Source organism: Scaptodrosophila lebanonensis, unplaced genomic scaffold (assembly GCF_003285725.1).
Source record: "Scaptodrosophila lebanonensis strain 11010-0011.00,11010-0021.00 unplaced genomic scaffold, SlebRS2 tig00000053-arrow-pilon, whole genome shotgun sequence".
Classification (NCBI taxonomy): domain Eukaryota; kingdom Metazoa; phylum Arthropoda; class Insecta; order Diptera; family Drosophilidae; genus Scaptodrosophila; species Scaptodrosophila lebanonensis.
In genome coordinates, this window is record NW_022060548.1 from 5,020,901 (window position 1) to 5,045,170 (window position 24,270).

At 38.2% G+C, this 24,270-nt stretch overlaps 1 protein-coding gene across 1 annotated transcript in view; it reads left to right on the plus strand.

The window, feature by feature from the left end:
- Nucleotides 1-14,949: 14,949 nt before the first annotated feature.
- LOC115623848 (zinc finger protein rotund-like) overlaps nt 14,950-24,270 on the plus strand; it is a 29,186-nt gene continuing 19,865 nt past the window's right edge. Inside the window, exons 1-3 of the mRNA XM_030518391.1 lie at nt 14,950-15,466; nt 16,364-16,607; nt 16,683-16,900. Coding sequence (XP_030374251.1) covers nt 14,950-15,466; nt 16,364-16,607; nt 16,683-16,900 — 979 coding nt within the window. The remainder of the gene's footprint in view (nt 15,467-16,363; nt 16,608-16,682; nt 16,901-24,270) is intronic.

Below are 24,270 nucleotides of genomic sequence, written 5' to 3' on the forward strand. Positions count from 1 at the left end.
ATCTTCGTATCTTATACGAAGCCTTGTCTCTAAAGAACACGTATACGTTCCAAACAAGGAATCAATGTAACATTTGTGAACTCCCAGGCCATGCTGCTGCCTATTAGAAAGACCACAATGGCACGACAAATTTGGAAACCGTACAAAAGATTGGAAGCTAGTCCATCTTCATCGCCATTATCGTCGCCTTTTTCGTCGCCACCGTCGCCTTGCTGATTCTTGTCTCCATCTCCGTCTTCTTTGGGTGCTTCTTCATTCTGAGCTGGCTCTTCACCCTCCTTTGCTCCTTCGTCTTTGGGTGGCTCTTCCCCCTCTGGAGCGGGTGTGGGACTCCCGTTGGTCTTCTCTCCGGCAGTATCATCTCCACCATCATTATCAGCCATGATGTAAAGTTACACAAAGAAAAGCAAGTCAGACTGCAAAATTTGGAATTTCGGGTTCGAAATTTTGGGGATTTTGTTATGTTGTGTTCAATTTGGACTGCCACATAGAAATGAGGTTTTGATAATTCCAAATTTGTTAAGGGATATGAAAGACAAACAAATGTCTCCTATTTTGGGACATTTATCAATTTTTCAAAGTCATTTTAAATTAAATTAAAATTAAATAATTTACAAATAAATGGAAACCCGCCATCTTATGTTTTTCAAAATTGTTTTGAATTCTTCAAAGCTCTGACTTTTGATTTTAGAATTCCACATCGAAATATATAATCTGAAAAACCTCTGTTTTCAGTGGAAAATCTGTCAGGTCTGTTCTGGTCTCCGATTTCGATTAGATTAACAGGTTTTGCAAATAATTTGATCGATAATAGTTTTTGCCTACAATTCGGCAAGAAGAAAGAGTATGTGTTCCTAGTTATACCAAACTATTTCCTATTAAGGTCAGGTTAATTATAAAGTATATATAATATATTATAATAATATAATTAAATAAAATATGCCAATAAATGCTGGATGTTGTTGCAAACGTATACAAACAGCTGGTATTGAAATGGGATGAAAACGAAAAGAAATTACTATCAAAAGCCAAAACGATTGTAATTTGATTAAAAAAAAAAAAACAGGTCGAAATTACAATTCTTACTATTCAAAAGTAATCCAAATCATGGAAAAAGTATTCATATATCTCAGGCATTTCCTTTTCATGATATAAGCTTAAAGATTTATCAATTGGTGTACAAATTATTAGCAAATCTCAACGTTGCTGAGCGAATAATTTGTACACAAATTTGTAAAAATCCTAATTATACTTCAATTAAGAGCAACAACGTTTATAAGAGTGTTCTGTTATAATAACTCTTTTAAGATTTATTTGGCGTACATGTATAAGAAGTTCTTATTAAGAACACAAATTTCTGTGCAAATTATATTTCTGCTGCCCATTTAAATACATTATATAGCGTGTTTTTAGTCAGACAATCGTTGAGGATCCCGCATTGAACTTTCATTTTTAATCATATCACGCCCCTTTGGAGCCCACGCACGACAATTCCAGCTGCTCACCATAAAAAATATTTGACCATAAAAACGCCCATACTCGTAGAACATGCTCATTCATGCCCGCCGCCATGCTGAGTGCAAAAAGTCAAAGTCTGCCGAAGAGTAAAGAAAATTGCGCTCAGACAAAAAGCCAAATCAAATCAAAGCTGCGAACGTTGCGCTCAAGAGGGAGCGACAAAAACTGAGGAGCACCAATGAATGCCGACAAAATACAACAACAACGCAAAGAAAAACCACAAACAATTTTTTTCCTCTGCGCTGCAAGAGCTACCCAACGAAAGAGAAAGATAAACAAAGAGAGAGAGAGAGAGAGCGAGAGGGAGCCCAGCTTTTTGCTTTTGTTGTTGTTGCTGTTGTTTTTTCTGTGCTACCCAAAAAGGAATAAAAAGCTGCGCATGCGCCGTTTGAGGGCCCCCAACTTGCCGGTTAGACAAGTCCCAGCAACGGGCCAGAGCGAGTGAGCAGACGAGCGAGCGAGCGAGCGAGCAACGAGAGTAGAGAGGGTAAGAGCGAAAGAGAGGGACTAAGTCAGAGAGTGCGCCACACCGTGGGGGCTTCCGTTGTGCCGAACTCCCGAACCGGGAGTCTGCTGCCGCTGCGACTGCTGCTTCGGCCTCGGCCGTCTCGGTGCGAGGCATTTGAATGTTTTTTTCGTGGCCGCACTCAGCATTCGAGTTCGGAATTCTTGCGAGCTGGCAGCAACTTTTTGCTCAGCTCTGCTCGCTTTGCTCCACACACTGACCAGCCAGCCAGCCAGCCAGCCAACTAGCCAGCCAGCCAGTCCAGAAGCCCAAAGTGCAAGTCTCGAGTCTTCGTCTTCGTCTTCAAACAAAAGCGCGCGCGTCCCAACAACCGGCCAAGACCAACCGGCCAGCCAGCCAGCAACTGGAGCTGAAATTGCAATTGCCACTTTTTTACGCGTGTTCGCGTCGAGTCAAGTCGACTCGAGTCCGCCAAGAATTTTGTCGTAGTCGCCGCTCAAAAGTGCAACGCATTCCATTAATGCAGCAGCTGTTTGCTTGTAATTAAACAAAAAAAAAAAAAAAAGAAAAAACCATTGAAGAAGTGTGCAATAAAAAAAGATAAAAATAAAAATAAATACATACATAAATTGTTATCTCTGGCAGAGAAAAAAGAATTAAATGAGTGCAAAGAGTTGTGAAAAATGCTTAAAAATTAGCAAAGTGTCGTTCGTTGTCATAAAGCCGTCAATGTGTGTGTGTGCCTAACAACAACAACAACAACAACGAAAATAATTTAATGAAAAAGAAGTGAAGTCCAAGTCCCTAGAGAAAACGTGTCACCATTTCGACCACGCCCCAAGGGCAGCTCGCAAGTGAATGAAAACAAAGTGCAACAATTGCGTGCAAAGTGAATTCGTGGGCGACGCCATTTTGCATTACATTATTGGCAGTAGAGGTGGAAGTGGAAGAGGTGTCTACAGTCTTGGAATACTCACTGATTCATTCCTTTCGCCGACCACCATAGAGCGTATGAAGCGACGTGTGGTAATTATCGGAGGGCATCTCTTTTTTCCCCCCCATTGGACATCAATTAGCAGTAGCTGAAAAGTGAAAGTGCAATTTCTGATTAACATTTAATAAAACAAAATACATTCAGTGTGTAGATTTGTACGAGTAAGAGAGATAGGTTGTGACCAGAAATTTATGTATTTATTTATAGTTATGTCAACTGAGATTAATCTTCCATCTATTTTTAAACACTATGCTTAGGCATTGAAATTAATTAATTCCCTTAAACAGATGGGTTGATGACTATATAGCCAATTCAAATAAAAGAAATTATACAAAGCATGGACTTGGAGTAGGTTTTTTAGTTGAGTTCAACCATTATTAAATTTGAAACTTGCTAGTTTCAATTCTCTTAAATAAAAATATTAAAAATAATTTCTTTTATGAGTTTTCTCTTTTTTCTTTCAAAATATCTATCTGTTAATTATGTAAACAAAATTACCATAATCTCGAATTTATGAAAAGAATAGCTCAAGTATTCGATTGTAAAGCTACAGTTTTTTATTGAGTCTATATTGACGGCTTATTGCTTTATTTTTTATTCTGAGCCATATATAATTACAAGATCATATAAATATACAAACATACAATCCCTTTTTTCAACCACTTTACGGCTAATAAAAATATAGGCTATCTACTTCCTGACCATATTTTAAAAAAGTAAATTGCAGTTTTCAAATGCTTATTTCTTCATAGAAAACGCTTTATTCTTTCGTCTAATAACTCACTATTTATTGACACGAATAGTCAGACCGTAGCTTTGTTGCCAAAATTTAACGGCACTAATGACGTACTTTTCCAATTTTGTGATAGATTTAGAAAAAATAGTTTGTGAACGGCCTTTTCACGTATAGACATAGTTTACGTAACAAGAAAACATATTAAAACTCAGATGCTACATAGTCTCTTTATAAGAGAAATGCCAGTTGAATCATGTTTTAGAAACCCTAAACGTTTGATTGTCATACAGAATACATTTTCTTGTTCTTATTCCAAATTTCTTATCAACTTGTCTCCCTTATCATTTCGCACGCAATTAGTCCTCAAAAATGAATTAGCTGGACCTAAAGACAAATAGTAATATCGGCTGTTGGTTATTATTCCCCAAACACAATCATATATAGTATGTAGTGATTCCCTAAAACTTGGCTTACTTTTGACAGAACAGACCAGACGGCAAAGCCGAATTAAGCGACCTGTGGGTGAGATCGAAAACATCGCTTTGATTTGAAATAGTATACTTAAAACAATTTATAATAATTATTCAGGAGAAGAAGTAATCCAGACATGTTTTTCAATGATTTAAAAGACTTCGCAATATAGACTTTTACTTTACAGTAAAAAGCATAATTTATTTTCAAAATATCAGAAGAAGTAGCAACTAAAACACTTTATTTATTTTAATTGACAGTAAAGCTTATATTTGAAACAGTATTATTCACTTTAATTTATTGCAATTGTGTTCAAATTAATTGATTATTGGAATAAGAAAATCTACAGTACTGGGTACTTATTTCGTAAAAATACCTCAGTTAGATGCACGGAAAGAATTTAGAAAAGTTTGCAACTATTTCAAAATTAAATTTTATTTACCATGCGCCGTCGGGAACATAAGTTGAGCGTTATGTCGGGACATACTTATATAAAATCTTTACCGAAACAAAATCTGAATTGCACTTTACTTTTCATCTATGCCTATGCGAAAGAAGCAGCTCCAATTCCTCATATTGTGAAACTATAAATTGAACACGGAAATGTAAACGCATCACAAGTGTGAAAAGTGAGGCATAACAATAAAATATCGGTTTTATACACATAGTTCAGCATAAACTAGTGAGGTGTTTTCGATTATAAATGATTATGCATGGTACCTGGTACAAAGGACCACAGCTGGCGCATCACCCACATACCGATTACCATCAGTTTCGTTCGTATCCTTCGTTCGTTGTGACGCCCTATCACGATGGTCATGCGGCCACGCCCACGCCTGCAACGCCCATAAGCAATGCATCTCACCTCGAAGCGGGTCCAATAATTGTTGAGGGCACATTTACCGCTGCAGCCGCCGCCGCCAGTGTCGGCCACAATCCGCACGCCACGCACCTGACTGCCCTGCTTAGTCCGACGATCAAGATCGAACAGGCCTTCGGGGAGTCCAGCGCGCTCGGAGCTACCGTTGAGGATTATGCCCTGAACTTGGACTGTGGTGTCGAGCACACATTTCGAGTGAGTATTACAGTTTCTAGTTATAATTAACAAAATAGTTATTGCCCTATCCTTAACAAATATCCTATTCCCACTTTACACAACAACATCAAAAAGGGGCGTGCTTCCAAATCAATTTCCATAAAATCACCAATAAACGCGAAATGGAAATGGAAACAAAAAGCATGGCCATAACTTGAAAGTGGGGGTTAAAGTAGAAACAAAAAACACGAAAACAAACACGCCCCCAACTCGCGGAAACTCTTTCGCTCAAACGACCTCCGTTGGTCAGCGCTCTCTTTGCGAATTTAAAGAGCACCCCAAAGAGCGCTCGCCAGCCGCTGAGTGCTTTTTTTGTGAGCCGCCGGCGAAAGTGCTCAAAAGCACACTTAACTTTTTATGGCTCACGCAAGGATATTTTTTGCCCATCTGGTTCGTGCACAGGATATGCCATATTTATCGGAGAAAGTTAACGGACTTTTTGCGTACCAAAAAGCTTTCGAAGGGTAGTCACAAGTAATTGGCAATATCTGAAGCGAGAAAGGGGTATGGGGGATGTGGAATATACGAGCAACAGGTGGTGTAGAGGGGATGGGTTTTAGTTAATATATCTGACTTTATGGCAAGCTGTGTGTATTTTTTTTTGAGAGAAGTTAAGCTAAGGATTTTGAATAAAGTAGTACCCGAGTGAAAAATAAATTGAAATCATATTTTTTCTGTTTACTATTTATCTGCTTTAACGAACAACTTCACAATTTTGAAAAATAATGATGTTATAATTTGTTATGCTTACTATTTTGAATCAAATTTCTCAAACAAAAACATACTTCTATTAAATAAATATTTACATAAAAAATATTTATATAAAAAATATTGTGAACGTCGCAGTTTGGGACTTGTAAAAAACTAATAATTGAAAAATTATTGAAAAAAATGAATAAGTTCCATATTTTCAATCAGACATCAGAAATATATTTCAAATAATAAATAAATGTTAGTTCACTTTTTTTTTAAAATGTTAAACTAAAACAATTTTAAGCCTGTACATACTAAAAATTGAATATGTTTACTACACAAATATAATAATAAATACATATGTATAAAAAATATACTTATATATTTTTTGTAAAATTGTACATTTTTAAATTTTTAACTTAATTTTGAAATTGTGCTCTCGAGCTTTGTTGTGGACAGTTTCTGAAATAATGTAATGTCACAAGTACACAAGATCTTTGAAGACAATTCTAGCCCAAAATATTATTCCAAAGATTCAGTTCGGAACTATAATTGTTTAGAACAATACTGAGGTGGTAATTGTGACACAAATACTGACTACTTTCAATGTTGTAATAAAATAACACTGTATCAAACAGATCGTATATATAGTGACGATCTTAAATTATTATCATTTAGGTTTAAAATTGATCAACAGGCTTGAGCAAATGTGTGAGTAAATTAAAAAAGTTAAAAGTTTTCAATACTAAGCTTTCAAAATAGATATATCGATCGATTTCAATTCTACTATATTTACAAGTATTATCACTTTTTGGATATCTTGTTTTTTCAATAATTATAACACCAATATTTAAAATTATAAATAAAATATGTGCCCAAATAAATCACCAGCATTACCATTCTTTCATCTTATATAATTATTTTAGGCTCTATTTCAACAATCTGTTTGATTTTCTCTGATTTCTTTCTGTATTTAATATTGCGGAATCAATAAGAAATATATATATGAAATGATTCTGTTAAATTGAATTGCATTTTCCTGTCCTTCTCCCTATCTTAAAAGCAATAGTTCTGTGACATTTATTTCTATTTGCAATGCATATAAGAATTGCAATCTCGGCCCGCACATGTCCGCTTTCTTAGCGTCACACTTTCTCGTCGTTATCAGTTTCCTGCAGTTGCAGGAAAGGGGATCGCAAGCCAATAGCCTCACACACCCATTTATATACATTGTATGAGTGTGTGTATGTGTGTGGATTTATTATAAAAATACATATATCCACATTGCTTCTTGGCACATAAAAAAACTGCTTCGTCTGACATAAAAACATATGCTCCTGGCCAAGATTCCTTTTCTCTGCACTCTTTAGACGGCGTCGTCAACTGCGCTGCTCACGTGAAGCCGACTGCGACTGCGACGCGACGCGTCGTATTGCATCGCATCGCATCGCGACTCCAGCTCCCCCAACATGAATTGTGCGGGTCGTGGGGTGCTATTTGTTGTTATCGCTATTGTTGCTATTGTTGTTGTTGTTCTGGTTTTCAAGCGCCCTAACAAAGCTTTCGCAAGAAAGTAATCTCACGTTGTACACTGTAACACGCACAGAAATGCATTGTTTTTGAAATAAAGGGAGCCTTAAAGTTGATAAAGCCGCATGACTTCGTTGAGCGGAATCATAAAAGCGATAATCGTTTCATAAATTTTGAGAACAAAACGGAAAAATGTTTTTTTGGAAAAGTAGTTATTGATTTCAAGCTCTACAAGTATAATTGAAATAAAAAAGACCGACTTCATGTGTAGTGCAGTGAATCCTTTTTTTTTTTTTGTCATTTAAAGTGACTTAATGTTTCGAGAATGATTTTGAACAAACAGCATCCTGTTCAGGAATAGAATTTTTAGCTATTTGGACTATTAGAACCATTCCATTTTTAAATGGAAAAGGAATCATTAAAATCGGTCCACCCCGTCAACCTTTTTTGTAGTTGGTTTAAAATAAAAAAACACTTTTAAAATAAACAAACAATACAAAGTTTGAATAAAAAAAATATAATAGCACAATCAATTGTTCAAAGAAAGAAAAGAAAACACTTCATATTTGTATTACAAGATCGGAAATTTTCAAACATAGCCATGAAGCTAGTAGCAGTTAAATGTTGAGTGGCATAAAATAATATTGTAATCTTGAATACAACATTTCTTCGATAATCAGAAATCAATAAGTATTGCTTATATAATTTTGTTAAATAATTTCTTGGCTTTTAAAACAAAACTGTAATGGTTCACTAAATAGCGAAGAATTGTTTGAGCAACAACTAAATAGTAAATAGTTCTTATCTATTCTTATATATTATTTCTGAAAGAAAATACAAATCTATTTTCATTTTATGTGTTTTTTATTTATTTAAAAGGAAAACATTTCTCTTTAACATTTTGTGCAACACTTTCAAAACTATATTCTTTACGTTTTTTAATGAAAATATGTAGATTGGAAAGATCATACAGGCAGATGAATTATACTGAATTGTACTGAATACTGACTAAAAATGTTTATCATCGAAACTCCCTAACAATTTAAGAATCTATTGTAAGTATATGAGAAGATGAGTTGAATTGGTATTTTTTTTTTCCAAATTTATTTTTATAGAAATTGATGATGAGCTACTATAGAACTATTAATCAAACAATTCCTATATATATGCGTAATAATTTATTATTATAATTTATTATTATTATTTATTATTATTATTTATTATTATCATTTATTATTATTAATTTATTATTATTAAATATTATTAGTGACTGGAATTGTTTTCTTTACGTTACTTCATTTCTTTGAATTACGTTTCCAACAAATTTGATTGAAATGCAATATTTTTACGAACTGAAATAACTAATCCAATTCAAATATATGTCATCTAGGGTTAGGAACAAACTATATTGTTTAACACCCGATTGATTCTGTTTAGCCACTGGGAGTACATATAGTATATGAGACTTCTTCACAATAATGAACTTTTTCCGCTCGTTGTCTTGCAATATCTTTCCCAATAATAGTTCTTCAATGGATTTCTTCGAACACTTTGAATTTTCATTGTTAGTCTCAAGTCAGCGAGTATCAATGGCATTAGTTTCTTAGTTTCATTCTCCAAGTAAAATGCATTTTACGCGAACTTCTCAGACAAAAAAAAAAACACACACACACACAACGGAGTAAGAATGCGCGATATAGGAAAAAAAATAATAATGGTGGAATGAAAATAAAAATACATTCAGAGAAATTGCAAGGCAAGCAGTCGGAGGTAGCAGCAGCAGTAGCAGCGAGAACAACAACAATGGCTACAACAACAAGTAGCATTACAGGAAAAAATATATGTATATATGTATAAACAAAATGAAGGAAAAGAAATTGGCGCTCGTGAAATGTTAACGGCCAACGCAGACGTTGGCAGCGCAGCTGACGTCGACAGCATGGAATGTTTTTATCCTTTCTTCGATGTGTCGTAGTTGCTCAGCTTGTGTGCGTGTGTGTCCTGTGTATGTTAGGACATCACACGGTTTCGCTTTTCTTTTACAACTTTTTGTTATTATTTCGCTTTTTGCTCGACAAGCGCGCAATGTATTTTTCTTTCGCTCGTTGTGATATTTTTTTTATTTCTACCATTTTCCTCTTCTGCACTTTTAAAGCCATATGAAAAAAACAATTTTGTTGGATTTTTTTGTATGCATGTTCAGCATGTGTGTGTGTGTGTGTGTTGTTGCCTTGCCAGTTCTACTTCTTGAGTTTCCTTTTCGCTGGCAACGCGAGCCCGCGCGCCATTTTCTGCTGCTGCCGTCGCCGCTGCTGCCGATACTGCTGCTCTTGTTGTTGTTGTTATTGCTTCTGGTCGCTGCTACTGCTTTGTTGCTGCTACTTACAACAAACATGGCCAACATGCATCAAAGAGTGAGCTGGAGGCCAACGTCAAGGCAAATGGCGCGCTTCCGTTGTCAGCTTTTTCTGCTGCTTACGACAACGCTGCTGCCACTGTCGCTGCCTCGGCCGCTGCTTCTGCTTCTGCCACTGTAGACGTCGACGTCGATTGTTGCATGTGACCGGCGTTGGCAAAGGACCCCATATTCTATGGGTCCTTGCGAGCACTGCAATTGTCGTGGTCGTCTTCAGTTCTGTTGGGCTTGGCCAAATATATTGGTCGAGAGCGCGGCGTCGTGTCGAGCCCGCGATTTGAAGCGTGTCCGCGCGAATTCCTTCTATCTGCCTGCCAACTGGCAATTGCCAAAGCGTCCTTTGGTACCGCGTCGTGATTCGCAACGCCAGATGCCGTTCCTAGCCGTGCTCAGCTGGTCAGATCTTGGCACGTGCAATGGCCGAAGTAACAAGATGGCTAACAAAGAGCGTCATCGAACAGCAGCAAAAAAAACAACAATTTAAGGATCTGCACACACACACACATACACACTATTCACAAGCACACACACATCAATAGAGTATAGCTTGTGCTATGATTAAGAAATTATATTTGTAGCTTCGCTGCTTACTTGGCTTCTCTGTATTTATAGAAATATTTTTAAAATGTTGTAGTTTTCCGCAGTTATGTTTAATTGTAATATTTTTTCAAATATTTTTTTAAAAAGTAATAGTTATTATTTGAATTCAATGTAAAAAATATTATTATAATAAGTTTTAAGCTCATTTTATTAAACGATTCTTATTAATTCATGACTGTTTCTGTTTGTTTAAGCTAAACAATTTTCATATTAAGGATTAAGAAATTAAATTTGTATTATTTTATTATGATTATTATTTTCGAGTCCTAATATGATTAGCAAATTAAATTTGTATTATTTTATTATGGTTATTATATTTCTATATTTGTTTTAGAATAAATTCCCATATTTTCGTTATTATATTTTACATTTAAATTCCGTAAAATTGTAAACATTTTCATTCTTCTGGTTTGTTTTGTTACCAAATGTTTTGTTGTTTAAGAACTGCGTTGATAGAACGGGCTTAAGGAGTCCCACTGACCAACTTACTACATTGCTGTACCCTTCCTATTTATTGTGTTTATGCTTTGCACTCTTATGACCCCAATTCGCAGCCTGGCTTTCTCATAATGCACTTGTTTGTTGGCGACTTATGTCTTTGGGAAAACAAAAGCCATGAAATAAATTCAAATTTTCCTTCCAGCTATTTAACATTCTTTTACAATGCAAACGATGGAATCTTTGAATTATTTGAAACTAACTTGAGTTCTTCTAGAACAAATTAAATAAATAGCTCAGAATTATGTTATTTCTAAAAAAAGATAACATTTCATTTAAGAATTTGGTATAAGAAATGAAAAATGCTTTGAAATAAATAAAATGGTTTAATTAAATTATTGTCTTTACGAGTATATATACATTTATGTATTTATTTTATAGCTTTGAGTATTTAATTATTTTAAAATGAAATCTTATTTTAGTCTAATTGAATTTTCTATAATTTATTGTTGATTAATTGTTTAATTTTAATTTACGTTTTTGGCGCATCGCAATTCGACTGTCCATAATTCTTTTTACATATTTCTTTAAGATACTTACTATGTATATTAATTATTTTATTTGTGAACTTCAAATGAATTTATAAATATTAAAAATTATTGAATAGTTTTTGCATTTTACTGTCTTTTTACGTATTTCATTAAAATATTATATATTTCGAACAGTATTTCAATTTAATATATAAAGTATTTTAAATTCTTTAAGCTTATTCTGAAATCATTTAAATGTTTTTAAGCCACGAATTCGCTACACTTGTTGCCAACTTATTTGAAGCATCTTGATTTCGCTTTCCTAACAGGTCCTGCCAATGCCTTTTGTAATAGTACCAGGACATTTACATGCATAAACAATTACTAAAGTTAGGAACTAGATTTGCTAGCAAATGCTGCTGACCTGACCTTTAATGTATTGCGTTTCTTGTCCAACATATCGAAGGCAAATACGGACAGCTTTTGAGTCAACTAAACTATTTTCTTTTTTTAAATATATACATACTTTGTGTGCATGTGTTTGTATATATGTACACATGTTAGATGCCGCAGGCTGTTTGCAGCCTTTTACACACACGCCTGACTTTAGTTGCAACTGCAACAAATGCCGCGCGGCAACTTCTTAAGAACACGACGCCTGACGACACACAAATGCATGTGTATATATTTATCTGTGTGTGTGTGTGTGTATATATATATATACTGGCGCTCACGTACAAAAGCTGATGCAGTAACAGTGGCAGCAGCAACAGCAGCAGCAGCTGAATGAAAAAAATAAAAAAGGCAAACAAGAGCAAACCGTATAAAAGAAAATCAATCTGCACCTCACAACCCACACGAGCATTTTTCCCAGCCATCCTTTTCCTGCGGCGCATTTTCCTTACAGCTCATACTTTTTTTCATTCTTTTGCCGTTTCTTACAAGAAAATGCTGCACTGCGCTCGTGCTGCAAATGTATGTCCTTACAAAACGTGAACGTGTACAAAAAAGGAGCAAAAAATTATAAAATATAAAAAAGAAACGAGTCGCTGTGTGCGGCAGCGTTGAGCACAACAAAACATTCCCAACATACAACAGGAGTCTCAGTTAGCACACACACACACACGGTTGCATGTACAATGGGTGTGTGTGTGTGTGTTGTATGTTTTGTATACATATTTCAGTGCTTCGCGCGCGTTCGCCAATTCTTTTTGCGGCATCGCTTCATGCCTTCATCTGCTGCACTTTGAGTTTCAGTTGTTGCAAGTTATCCTGCGCTCGCTGGCTGCCTGAACGGACTGACTGACTGATGCCGTGCCAGACAAACACACTCACACCAGCCCACACCCACACACACCTACACAGGCGCACACAGACCAAGCAACGCTCACAAAAAGACGCTGGCCTTAAATGCCAATTGTTGTAGCTGCCCATTGAACTTAAAGCGGCTTAACTGTTTCGCGAACGTTTTATTGTTTCCCCATTTAAGTCCGAGTGGCAACGTGGCGTATGCGCGATACGGCTATAAAAGCCAAAACGAAAGCAAATGGCGTAAATGAAATGTGCGCGCAGTGTTTGTGTGGCGCACACACCATATTATTGCCACACAACACGAGTGAGAGTGCGAACAACAAATGCGATTATAAAAATTAATGATGTCATCGTAATTGCCCGGCAATAGCAGCTAACGAAAGTTCCTCAAGAAAGTGCAAAATACTTTTAAGAAATAATATAATGCCAATGTAAACTAACTTCATGTGCAAACTGCAACACAAAGTTCCTACAATTAGTGCAAAAAATAAAACAAAATCAATTTTATATAAATAAAAATATAAATATATAATAAAAAATTTAATAATCTTAATAAATCGTAGAAATAAATAAATAAAAATAAAAATATATAATAAAAAAATTAATAATCTTAATAAATCGTAGAGAAATAGAGAAATTATAAAATGCAATATAAATGCATTTTAAATAAATAACTTACAAGTAATGTAAGTAAGCTGCAAATTTAAAAAGGTGTCAAAGGAAAAAATATATACTCTATCAAAAAGTTGGGATTGTAAAAAGAAATATCGTTTAAATAAGAAAACACAACGATTTTAAGTTTAATAATCGTTTCGAATTAGAATATCAAATTTTATATAACATTTCCGATATTTCATTGCTTATAGGGAAATCGTTCATAGTTGCGAGTGACTGTAATCTATTGACTTACCAAGCTTTAACTTCATTACCTTAACTTGACCTACTTATGAGCTTGTAGCTATTCTTGCTTTATTTTAATTAAAATTATTTAAAAGGCATACAAGCTACATATATAAAATACAACTCAATAAAGATAGTCTATATTTTGTTTTTTCATATTCATTCAAACATTGACATTTTTAGATCGGTATGGTAGTATTTTTTTGTTTATCTACTTTTTTGTTTATTGCTGAAACATGTAACAAAACAAAGAAAATAAGAAAAACAATGTTCCAGCTTTGTGAGTGTCCATTTCAAGAGCCATTTTTAAATATATAATCGATTAGCTAACGTAAAATACACTTAACTAGAAATCCCTCCATTTTGATAGAGTAACTCACACTCCTACATAAATAACTACATTTAAATGTTCAACTACAGGCGCATATCTATACAAATATTCGACGCCATCAATTGCTTCAAACAACAACTAAAAGTTAACAATTCTAAATATCTATCAGCGCGAAAAACCACAACAACAATATAAACACACAAGCGGAAAAAAATTTCAGAAGCATCATATACATAGATGCCCTTTTATAAAGTGTTTGCTAAACAAACTGCAAATCAACAACACCAACAAACGCAAAAAAATAATAAAGAAAATGTATAAAAAATCATAATAGAAATCGTAACAAAAACTAAGCACAATCTGTCGCGCCCCCAAAAGCCGCACCCGCCCTCCACACATGCGCTGGAAACTTTTTCAAGGTCATTTCAAATGATTCGTTTCTTTTTTGTGGCATTGTTGTTGTTGTTTTGGTTGGCGCATTGACTTTGCTTTTGTTATTGTTGCAAAAACTGCATCTAAATTTTGTTGCCGGCAACAAAACAAAGACCAAAACAAAACACAAATAAAACGCCACGCGACGCGCTCTAAAAATAAAACAATTTAAATGCCAAAAGTTGAAAAAGTTTTTGACGCCCTCCCTCTAAAAAATGCGATAAAATAAAAAGTTGAGCTAAAGAAAAAAAGGAAGCTGTGAAAACTTTTTGCTCCCATTGCCATGCAAGTGTATGCATGCGTGTTTCTGTGTGTGACTGTGTGTGACTGTGTGTGTGTGTGAGTTTGCGCGCCAGTTAGACAAATAGTTGTGGCAGCCGACAATAACAAAAACAACAACTACAGCAACCAAATAGTGCTCTCTTATGTGCCGTGAAAGTGAAATTGTCAGTCGGCAAAAAAGTGTTGCCTACTTTTGAGCGCCAAAATGTCTCCCAGCGCCATGCACGAATTAATTGCTCACAACAGCAACAACAACAGCAGTGCTCATGCAGATATATTTAAGGAGCATTTCAAACGTCGTCGTAATGCGCCTCAAGATTTTGGCAGCTATATGGCGGCACTGGGACCGCCCACGCCCACAACGGCAACCGCCCCTTTCCTAATGCCCGCCGAGTTTTACAAAAGTCTCTTCGCCAGCGCCGTCCTACAACAAAAGCAGCAGCAACAACAACAACAACAACAGCTACAACGATGCGACAGCATGCATTTTTATGCCCACAACCCCTCCCCGAAGTCTGCAACGCCTCCAATGGTGGGCGCCACCGTTTTGTCGCCCTCGCCCTCCCACTTGTCCAGCAATTTATTTTTCAGCACAGCCGCTGCAGCCGCCGTATGTGTGGCAGCTGTAAAATCGGCAAAGCGCAGCCAGGCGATGCAACAGGAGCAACAACAACAGGCTAAGGAGCGGGAAAGCCCAACAGCTGACGGCCGCCAGCATGTTAGTATTTGAATAAAGAAGAAGGACAAGTGAAAAGGGAAATTATGTGGGTTTAACTTTTCATTTATAAATGCTTAAGTATGTGTACCCAAAATACTCAAAATTATTAATATTTCAATTGAACATATGTCAAGAGGTTTAAATCATATTTCCTACAATGTAATTTTGCGAGATTATGTTTAAAATTATATAAGGAAACTAAACAAATGGTTTCAAAAATAAGCCACTGCTAGTAGCAGTATAATATATCTATTAATGTTATAAAGCAATAATTTGTAAGTTAGCTTTTTAACTACTGATTGTTTGCTTGTTGCTTAAAGACCACTTCTGCTTAGACCATTCCCAAAGAGAAGAAGCCTAAGCTGAAGTCTAATAACTTCAACAATGTCTCAGAAGATTTTTCCCAAAAAACAATTGGCAATCAATTTCAAATTTATGATAATTAAAATGTTATCTAATATATTGTAGGGCTCAGGTCAACACAAAACCCCATGCCTTTCATAACCTTTTACCATTGAAATTGCAAGAAAAATATAGAAATTTGGCTGTGTTTGTTTTCGCTAATTATGAAGTAGCCCCTTCTGTGTCTCCTTTTACACCCAACACCCAAGAATATCATCAAAAAATCATTTTATTTTTCATGCTCAATGCATTAACCGAAACCCTTTTCAAAATAACAAACAAAAACAAATTTTCATCTTGACGGTCTTTCAGAAACCCCAACACAACGGCAGCAGCAACAACAACAATAACAACAACAACCATAATAGCTACGCCTGGCAAGCTGCAACAGCAGCAACAACAACAACAACCAGCGACAGTGTACACAACGAAATCAACGGCAACAACAACAGCAGTCAGAATCATCATTCAGACTCAACACTTTTGCCCGCCGTCTCAGCGCCAGCGACGCCACCAACGCCGCCCATTGATACAAATCCCGGCCAAGTGGGGGCAACAAGAACGTCCGCCGCAATTAATTTGAACGTCGCATCGAGCTTTGAGAACGCGGCAAAGTCACCACCGGAAGCAGCACCACAGTCGCAGACACAGCAGCCACCGCCCACTGCCACCGCCGTCACGTGCAAAACTCACGGCCACAACGTACCGGAACATTCGGAGGCCCATCACTCGCACTCGCACACGCACACACACACACACCCACACACACACACACAGTCGCAGACTCACGCACACGGACACGCAGAAGGCGCGACTAGCAGCGCGGCTGCTGTTGCCGCTGCCGCTGCTGCCGCCGCCGCTGCTGCGGCTGCTGCCTCCAATATGCCAATCGGCGGGGTGCAGGGCCAGAATCCGACACAGGGTCTGGTCCACTGGATGAGCGCTGTGATGGCCGAGCACATGACCGGTCAGACGCATCACGATCCGACCGCAGCTGTAGGCATGCACTATATGTGGAATGGCAATGTCGATGTAAGTATATGGGGATAGTGTTGTACCTTCTTATTATTAGATTTATTTAGTGTGCTGAACTAGTTCGCAAAATAATAATAAATAATAGCATGATAAGAATATGATAGAAGCAGACATTACACGCTATGATGTTTGTATAAACATGATCTGCCATCGATTAATGTCAAGTATCTTAAAGAATGAAATTTTTGAAAAGTTTATTTATAATTTTTAGTTACATTTGTAAAACGTATATGAAACTTCTCCGGATAAAGGAAGTTATTATGTGCTATGGTTCAAGCTAGCTATCTTGCAATTAACTATTAAATATTTCTATTAGTGATCAAATATATGATTTAAGAGAAAGTGCAATATATGAATGGGTTCCTTATGCTAATGGTTCTCTGTAAATTTTATCTATTTTTTAATACTGAATGCATTTCAATGTAATTTAATTTTCTAACTAATAGCTGAACTTGTGGGGTGAAAAACATTGTAATTAAATTAAAGTCTCCCCTCTCTCTCTCGATTGAATAATGAAGGTTTATAAGATATAGTAACTGAGTTATACCAAATGAGTTAAATTCTGACACGTCCTTAATTTCAAGCTAACTTGCGAATCTGGTTTCCCCCTAATCGATAAATAGTGAAACAGATTTCACTGTGCATTAAAGAAATTACACAGAAACAAACTTTATAATAATAATATACGCGTAATTAATGATGACAATCTTCAAAAAATGATTTGAATTTGAAAATGGAAAATTGAGAATCATTCTCTAAAGTTGGAAAACATCTTATATATATTGTATATTTGCTGGCAACAATTTAATTACTTTTTTCTCTTTTTTTAAATAATTTATTAATCAGTTTTTATCTAGCTTCAACTCTAGCTTACCATACAAACTAAGGCATTCGGTTTCAATAAATTTTTCACATTTCAATTAATATTATTATTTTTGTTGCCTAAATTATAGTTTTTAAGATATTCATGTGACGTGACCATTATAAGCACAGATACGATATTCAAAAAAGCGCAATCTTTACAAATATATAAAGAGTATTCGAGTATTGTTTAATAAACCTTTGAAAATAAAATTTAGGATATATAATAACACTGCTATTTTTTCTGAATTTGCAAGTTTAATTTTTTAGTATACAAGTATGTATAGTACATATAAAACTTATATTTTACTCTGTTCGCGACCATCCATGCCATGCTTAGAGTTAAAAACGTAATACCCCGGAGTCTCAACGCTATATAAATCCATGAACTAGTCAGAGTCTGCACATCACTAATTCATGGGCTGTGGGGTGGGCGTGTCTCTTGTTAATTTTGTCAGCTTAGCTTGCCCAACTGCCAACCAGCCAGAATAACAACAACGAAGACAACAACAACTTGTGCAGAACTTCCATTGAAGTTTGGTGTTTTCCTTTTGCTTCTTTCCCAAGTTTCTCGAATGGTTAAAAGTTTTGCTGGGCTCTGCTGTTGGCAGCGCCTCCATTAGATGGCTCTGCATATTTATAACGCCTGCCAAAAGGGCGCTGAAGCGTGCTCCAGAAATGTTCTTGGATGGAGGGAGGGGAGCGAAAAGAATCATTATTAATAATCGCACCAAGTTGCGCATTTAAGTGAATCTAATGAGCAGTGCGTGTAAAATGATGATGGCTATGAAAAATGTACATGTAAGAGGTGTACGATTTATAGAACGTGTTCAAGAGCGAGCTCTCTTCTCTGGCACCTAGTTGGCTGAATTATATAATTAGTTCTATTAGGCGTCAAGAGTTGATAAATGGATGAAGTCATTGAATTGAAAACTTCATAAGGAAAACTTCTTAAAGATTATAATAATTTAGCTATAATTGGCCTTAACTCACATCTCTTCTCTTTTTTAGATTCGGACTTAGACTTAGATACGGACTTAGTCTCTTTTAAAGTAAAGTATGAAGAATAGATTGTTGTCAATCCATTGTAGCTTTAAAGACTCAGAGAAGATATTAAGTTTTCCTTTGACAAAGCTTATATTAGAAACTTTTCACAATTAATTCATTTGTGATTTTGCTTAAATGTATTTTAAGAAATTAACCCTCACCCTGGTTCTAATTTCAACTTTGGATATATACCTACTTTTTCTTTATTTATATGCTCTAAGGAAAAGTTCCAACTATTTATACAACGGACTTGACTGTAGTCAAGTCGTGGCGCAAACAGAATGCAAACCAAACTCAAAGCATTCATGTCTTGTGCTGACGATGTTCTCCAGCACGCCTCACCACCTCATTGCTGCCACAATCATTCCATTTCCATTCCCACTTAGTCCACCTTTTCAGCCCACAAATCAAATTGCCAAGTTCGGCGCAGGACAGGGCAGAGCTGAGCTGAGCAGAGCAGAGCAGAGCAAGGCCCAACAAAGCCCAACCCCACTGCACTTTCACTCGACGAACTTTTGCTGACAACTGACCAACTCAAACCCTCGATGTCTGCTCGAGCTACCCGAACCCCTAGCACCCATAACTGAAACCCAAGCTCTCGCCTAAGTCAACCTAGCCAAGTGGAGCAGCTGCGGGGCGAGGGAGGGTGGAGGGGTGAACGCGCTTGGCAGACGCGACGCTGAAAAAAATCCTTTGAGCAGCGTCGTCAAATTTTATTTGCCCTTTTTTTTGTTACCCCTCCACTTACAAGTTGTTCGCATTTTTTCGCCCAACATCCTTGCTCTTGACTGACTTTGCGCTCAGCTGCTCTCGCACTCGTACTCGTACTCTTGTCCTGCTGCTCCTTCTTTTTTGCTTTCTGCTCTCAGTCTGCAACATTTACGTGCGAGCTCTTTTTTATTTTGTTGTTGCATTTTTTCCTAACTGATTTTTTCCTTAATTTTTTGCTGACTTTTTCAAGATGTAAACAAGTTTTTCTTTGCGCCGCGCTTGTTTTTCTCCCCCCGCCCCTTTTTGAACTTTTTTGCTTTGCGCGCTCATTGAGCGCTCTTTCACTTTTTAGCGCCGCTGTGTGCGCCAGCGAAATTATTGTTTTGAATGGAGATTGATTGTCTCCAAGGACAACGGCGGGCAGACAGACGTGCCTGGTCAGAAAGGTTCCACTGCCAGCATTCACCATTCTTGGCTCGTTTCATCAGCCGCCATTCAAATCACTCGTTAGCGAGGACGACGGGTCCGACGCACCCGGCAAAACAATTTAAACTTTGTGCGTCCGCGCGATTTTTAAAGGATATCCGCAGTTAATTAATTTTTAAAGTTTCACAATGTCGACACAACTCGAGTCGAGTCAACAATCAGAGTGGAAGTTCTGCTCGTAGATACGAACGGAGGCATTAGCGAGTCCTTCTTACTGCTTGCATCAGCGAAATTAGTTGTTGTTACTCTTGTTGTTGGCCCAAGAAGAAAAGCGCACTAATTAATTTGGAAAGCAATTGCACTTCATTTAAAGAGTCCTAAGCCGAGAACTCGCAATTGGGTTTGACTTGATTTGTGGCTGCAAACATGGAAGGCAAATAGCGTGAATGTAGTGTACATTTAACAGTGTTAGAAAAATAATTGATGTTGAATTGCTTGGATTGAGGAAATAACGCAAATAGACTGCGTTAGTTAGATTTGTCTACACTTGTCGATAGGTTGTCCTATTTCCAATTGAAAATATATCCCAAATAGAAAGGACTTTACTATCTATATGTGTCTGAACATTATTTTTGCTATGCTTGCCTATTCCTTCCAAGAAATTAGACAAACAACTATTTTCAGAAACTATAAACACTTGTAAAAATATTGTTGCAGAAATTTAAAACTAGTTTTTGATATATATAACATTTTCATATTTTAAACCAATTAAATTTGATATTGGGTAAACGCAAATGAGTTTATTAAATGAATACTTTCAAAATATTCGAATTTTTAAGACGAAGGCATACTTCAAACAATTTGTTCAAAATACTGAAAAAACTTTAAATATTTAAGGTTGTAATAGCTTCTAGCCTATTTGTGTATATATCATAACAGAGGTTTACTTAACTAAACTTTGCGTTTCAAATATGGCAAAACTTTGGAAACGAATGTTAATAACAGCAATAATAAAAGTTTCTTGTAAGACAGCTTCGAATCTATTATGATTATTTATATGCCTTTTTTTCTTTTATAAAATCTATTATATAACGAGTAAACTTGACAATCTTTATATATATTAAGGCTAAGAGTATAAAATATAAATACTAGTGCATATTTATGACAAACCTATAATAATGATAATGTATTGCTATGTTAAACTATAGTTCAATATAATAAGTAGTAAGTTGCAATGGGACTAAGAAAAGCAAAGTCAACTAAGTAGACAAAGAAGGAAAACAATACGTTTATTTAATTAATCCTATAAGAGTTACTTAGTTAAGTTACAGCCCATTAAGTAATATTTATACTACATTTCTCACTCGAAATTTCATCAAAATCCATTTAAAAAGTTTAATAAAACAAGAATTTATTGGGAAAGTCTCTCAAACTTCCAAACATAAGTATATTAAACAACACTCTATGAAAATGTAGTGGGGTGGACGCTGTGTAGTACCAAATGCAGAGGACGAGTTGATGTGGTGATGGTGTCGTTTATTGTTTCAATTAAAACTTCACAGATTAACTTAAATCGATTTGGGGGCGCGCATGCGCTGACTTCACACTTGCGATACAATGCGAATACTAAAAACTAAGCCTAATCTAAACTTATTCTAAGCCTCTGCTAGGCGGTCGCCGGTGTGGTGAATTCAAAGTCGGCAGCCGACGACCGACGGACAGTACGCACTCCTCTTACGCGAACATTCCGCCCCCCTTGCAATACATTGCAAAACAACGTGGGGACGGCTTGGGAAGCGCTTAGCCGCTGCAGAAGCCGGACAAGATCCAGCCGAAGAGGGTGTTCTGAGCGACGGGGATTTCGGCTTGACCCGGCAACAGCCCTTGCTGTATGATTTTTGGGTACACATCAGCGCCGAAGACCAGGAAGACCGTGGAAGGCCGGTCAAAATTGGGGTCCGCCAGTGACAGATGCGCGAAGTGGCGCCGAACCGACTCGCCCACTGCAGCCGAGGGGGTCCGGTGCTGGACCTTGGCCTCCACCTTCAGGATCACCTCCAGTTCGGTGGAAGGGCTGTGCTTGGAGCGCACCAAGGCTGAGCAGGCTTTTTCGGCACCGATCGGGACACTGGCCAGCTTCAGGCCTTTGGCGAAGGATTCGCTGATGCGGCTTACAGGGCTGCAGGGATCCAGGAGGACGCGGACGTCAAACCATTTCCGCCCTGAACCGACTTGGACGACAGCCGTGGGCATGACCAGAGTTTTCCCGTGTTGGAGGAGTGAGGAGAGCGTAGGAGCCTGTGGGACAGGCAACGAGGACGGCGCTTTGGCGGACCGCCTTGGAGGCGTGCCTGCACGGCCTCGTCCGTGTTGGCGCGGCAAGCGCTCGACCACGACCGGCGCTCTGGCGGACCGCCTGGGAGGGGTGCCTGCACGATCGCGTGTTGTCCCACGATGTGCGTGCTCCCGCATGTGGAGCAAAGTGTGGTGGTCCTTTTCGCAGATCCGACACCGGTCACCGCTCCGACAGTCAGCTCCAGAGTGCTCGTGGGCCAGACAGTTGGGGCAGTACTGATTAATGAGCACTGCCCTAAGCCGCTTTTCCGCATTAAGCCGCAGGAACCGCTGACACTTGCGGAGGGGATGGACTCCCCGACAGACTCTGCAGCGGAACGAATCCACTCCCATGCGACGCTTGCTCCCGTGCGACCGGTTCTTGTGAGGTGCCATGGTTGTGGGAAAAGAGCTGCACGAAAAAGCGAGGAAAAACATTAAAAAATTATGCATGGAAACGGACGTTGGGAATGTTAGTCATTGGACAGTGGAGCTGTCCTCGAACGGAAGGAAGACTAATTTAACGATGGGCCTTTTGATGGTGCCTCGTGCAGTCCGAACTTCGACTACACGGACTCTGCCATCCGAGCCAGGAAATGTGTCTTGAACACGGCCCAGGCGCCATTCATTGGGAGGAATGTTATCTTCCTTTATGACCACCATGTCACCTGATTGGAGATTCCGCGCGGGCTGTTGCCACTTGCTGCGCTTATGGAGCTCCTTCAGGTACTCGTCTTTCCAACGAAAACAAAACTGTTGGTTTAAGGCCTTGAGACGACGCCAACGGTTGACAATGGAGACTGCGTCTTCTTGGATTTCTGGCTCTGCCAAGGAGAGAAGGGGGCCACCGGTCAGGAAATGACCTGGAGTAAGAGCCAGCAGGTCACTGGAGTTCTCGGACATCGGAGAGATTGGGCGTGAATTAAGGCACGCCTCAATCTTGCAGAGCAGCGTGGACATCTCCTCGAATGTGTATTTAACACCGGAAGTGTGTTTGTAGAACAGAGCTTTGAAACTCTTGACACCGGCCTCCCACAAACCACCCATATGGGGAGCACCGGGCGGAATGAAATGCCAGGAGAGGATCTGTTGAGGATAGGATGCAGTTATGCAAGCTCGTGTCGCCTCAAGGAAATCACGATCCAACGCTTTTGCCGCTCCGACAAAGGTCGTGCCGTTGTCAGACTGGATTTGCGTTGGACATCGCCGTCGAGCCGCGAAACGTGCAAAGGCTGCCAGGAACCTTTCGGTCGTCAAATCGGAAGTCGCCTCTAAATGGATTGCTTTTGTGCTGAAGCAAACGAATACGCAGACGTATCCCTTCGTTATGAGGCAGGCACGGCCAGTGTAGTTTTTAATTTCGAAGGGGCCGGCATAATCAATACCAGTGTGGGTGAATGGCGGAGAGAAAGTGCTCCGTGGTACTGGTAGCTCTCCCATCAACTGTGTCTGGAGCTTCTTTTTGTGGATAAGGCACACCTTGCACGAGTTGATAATAGACTTGACCAGGACCCGCAGCCTCGGGATCCAATACCTAGATCGGACGAGGTTAATTGTGAGTTGGTTTCCTCCATGTAGAGAAAGCCGATGAGTGAACAAGACCAGGAGACGAGAAAAGCAACAACTGTAGGGGAGCACAATAGGGTGGCGTTCATCATAGCTCAATGTCCGAGAGGCCACCAATCGACCACACGATCTCATGATCCCGTGTTCATCCAAGAAGGGATTCAAATTATGGACTGAGCTTGACGAGGACACCGGTTGCCTTTTCTCCAAGGATTGGAACTCTTTCGGATACTCCCTTCGCTGAGTGCATATGATGAGGGCCCGTTGAGCTTCGACCAGCTCAGTGCTGCTAAGCTCGCTGGGCCGTTGGGGACGTGCCTTCCGGCATCGTGGGCTCAAACGAAGAACGTACGCTGTGACCCGAAGAGCTCTGCCGAAGTCAGAAAAACGTTCGAGGAAGTCTGCAGCTGGTGGCACTTGCGCAAA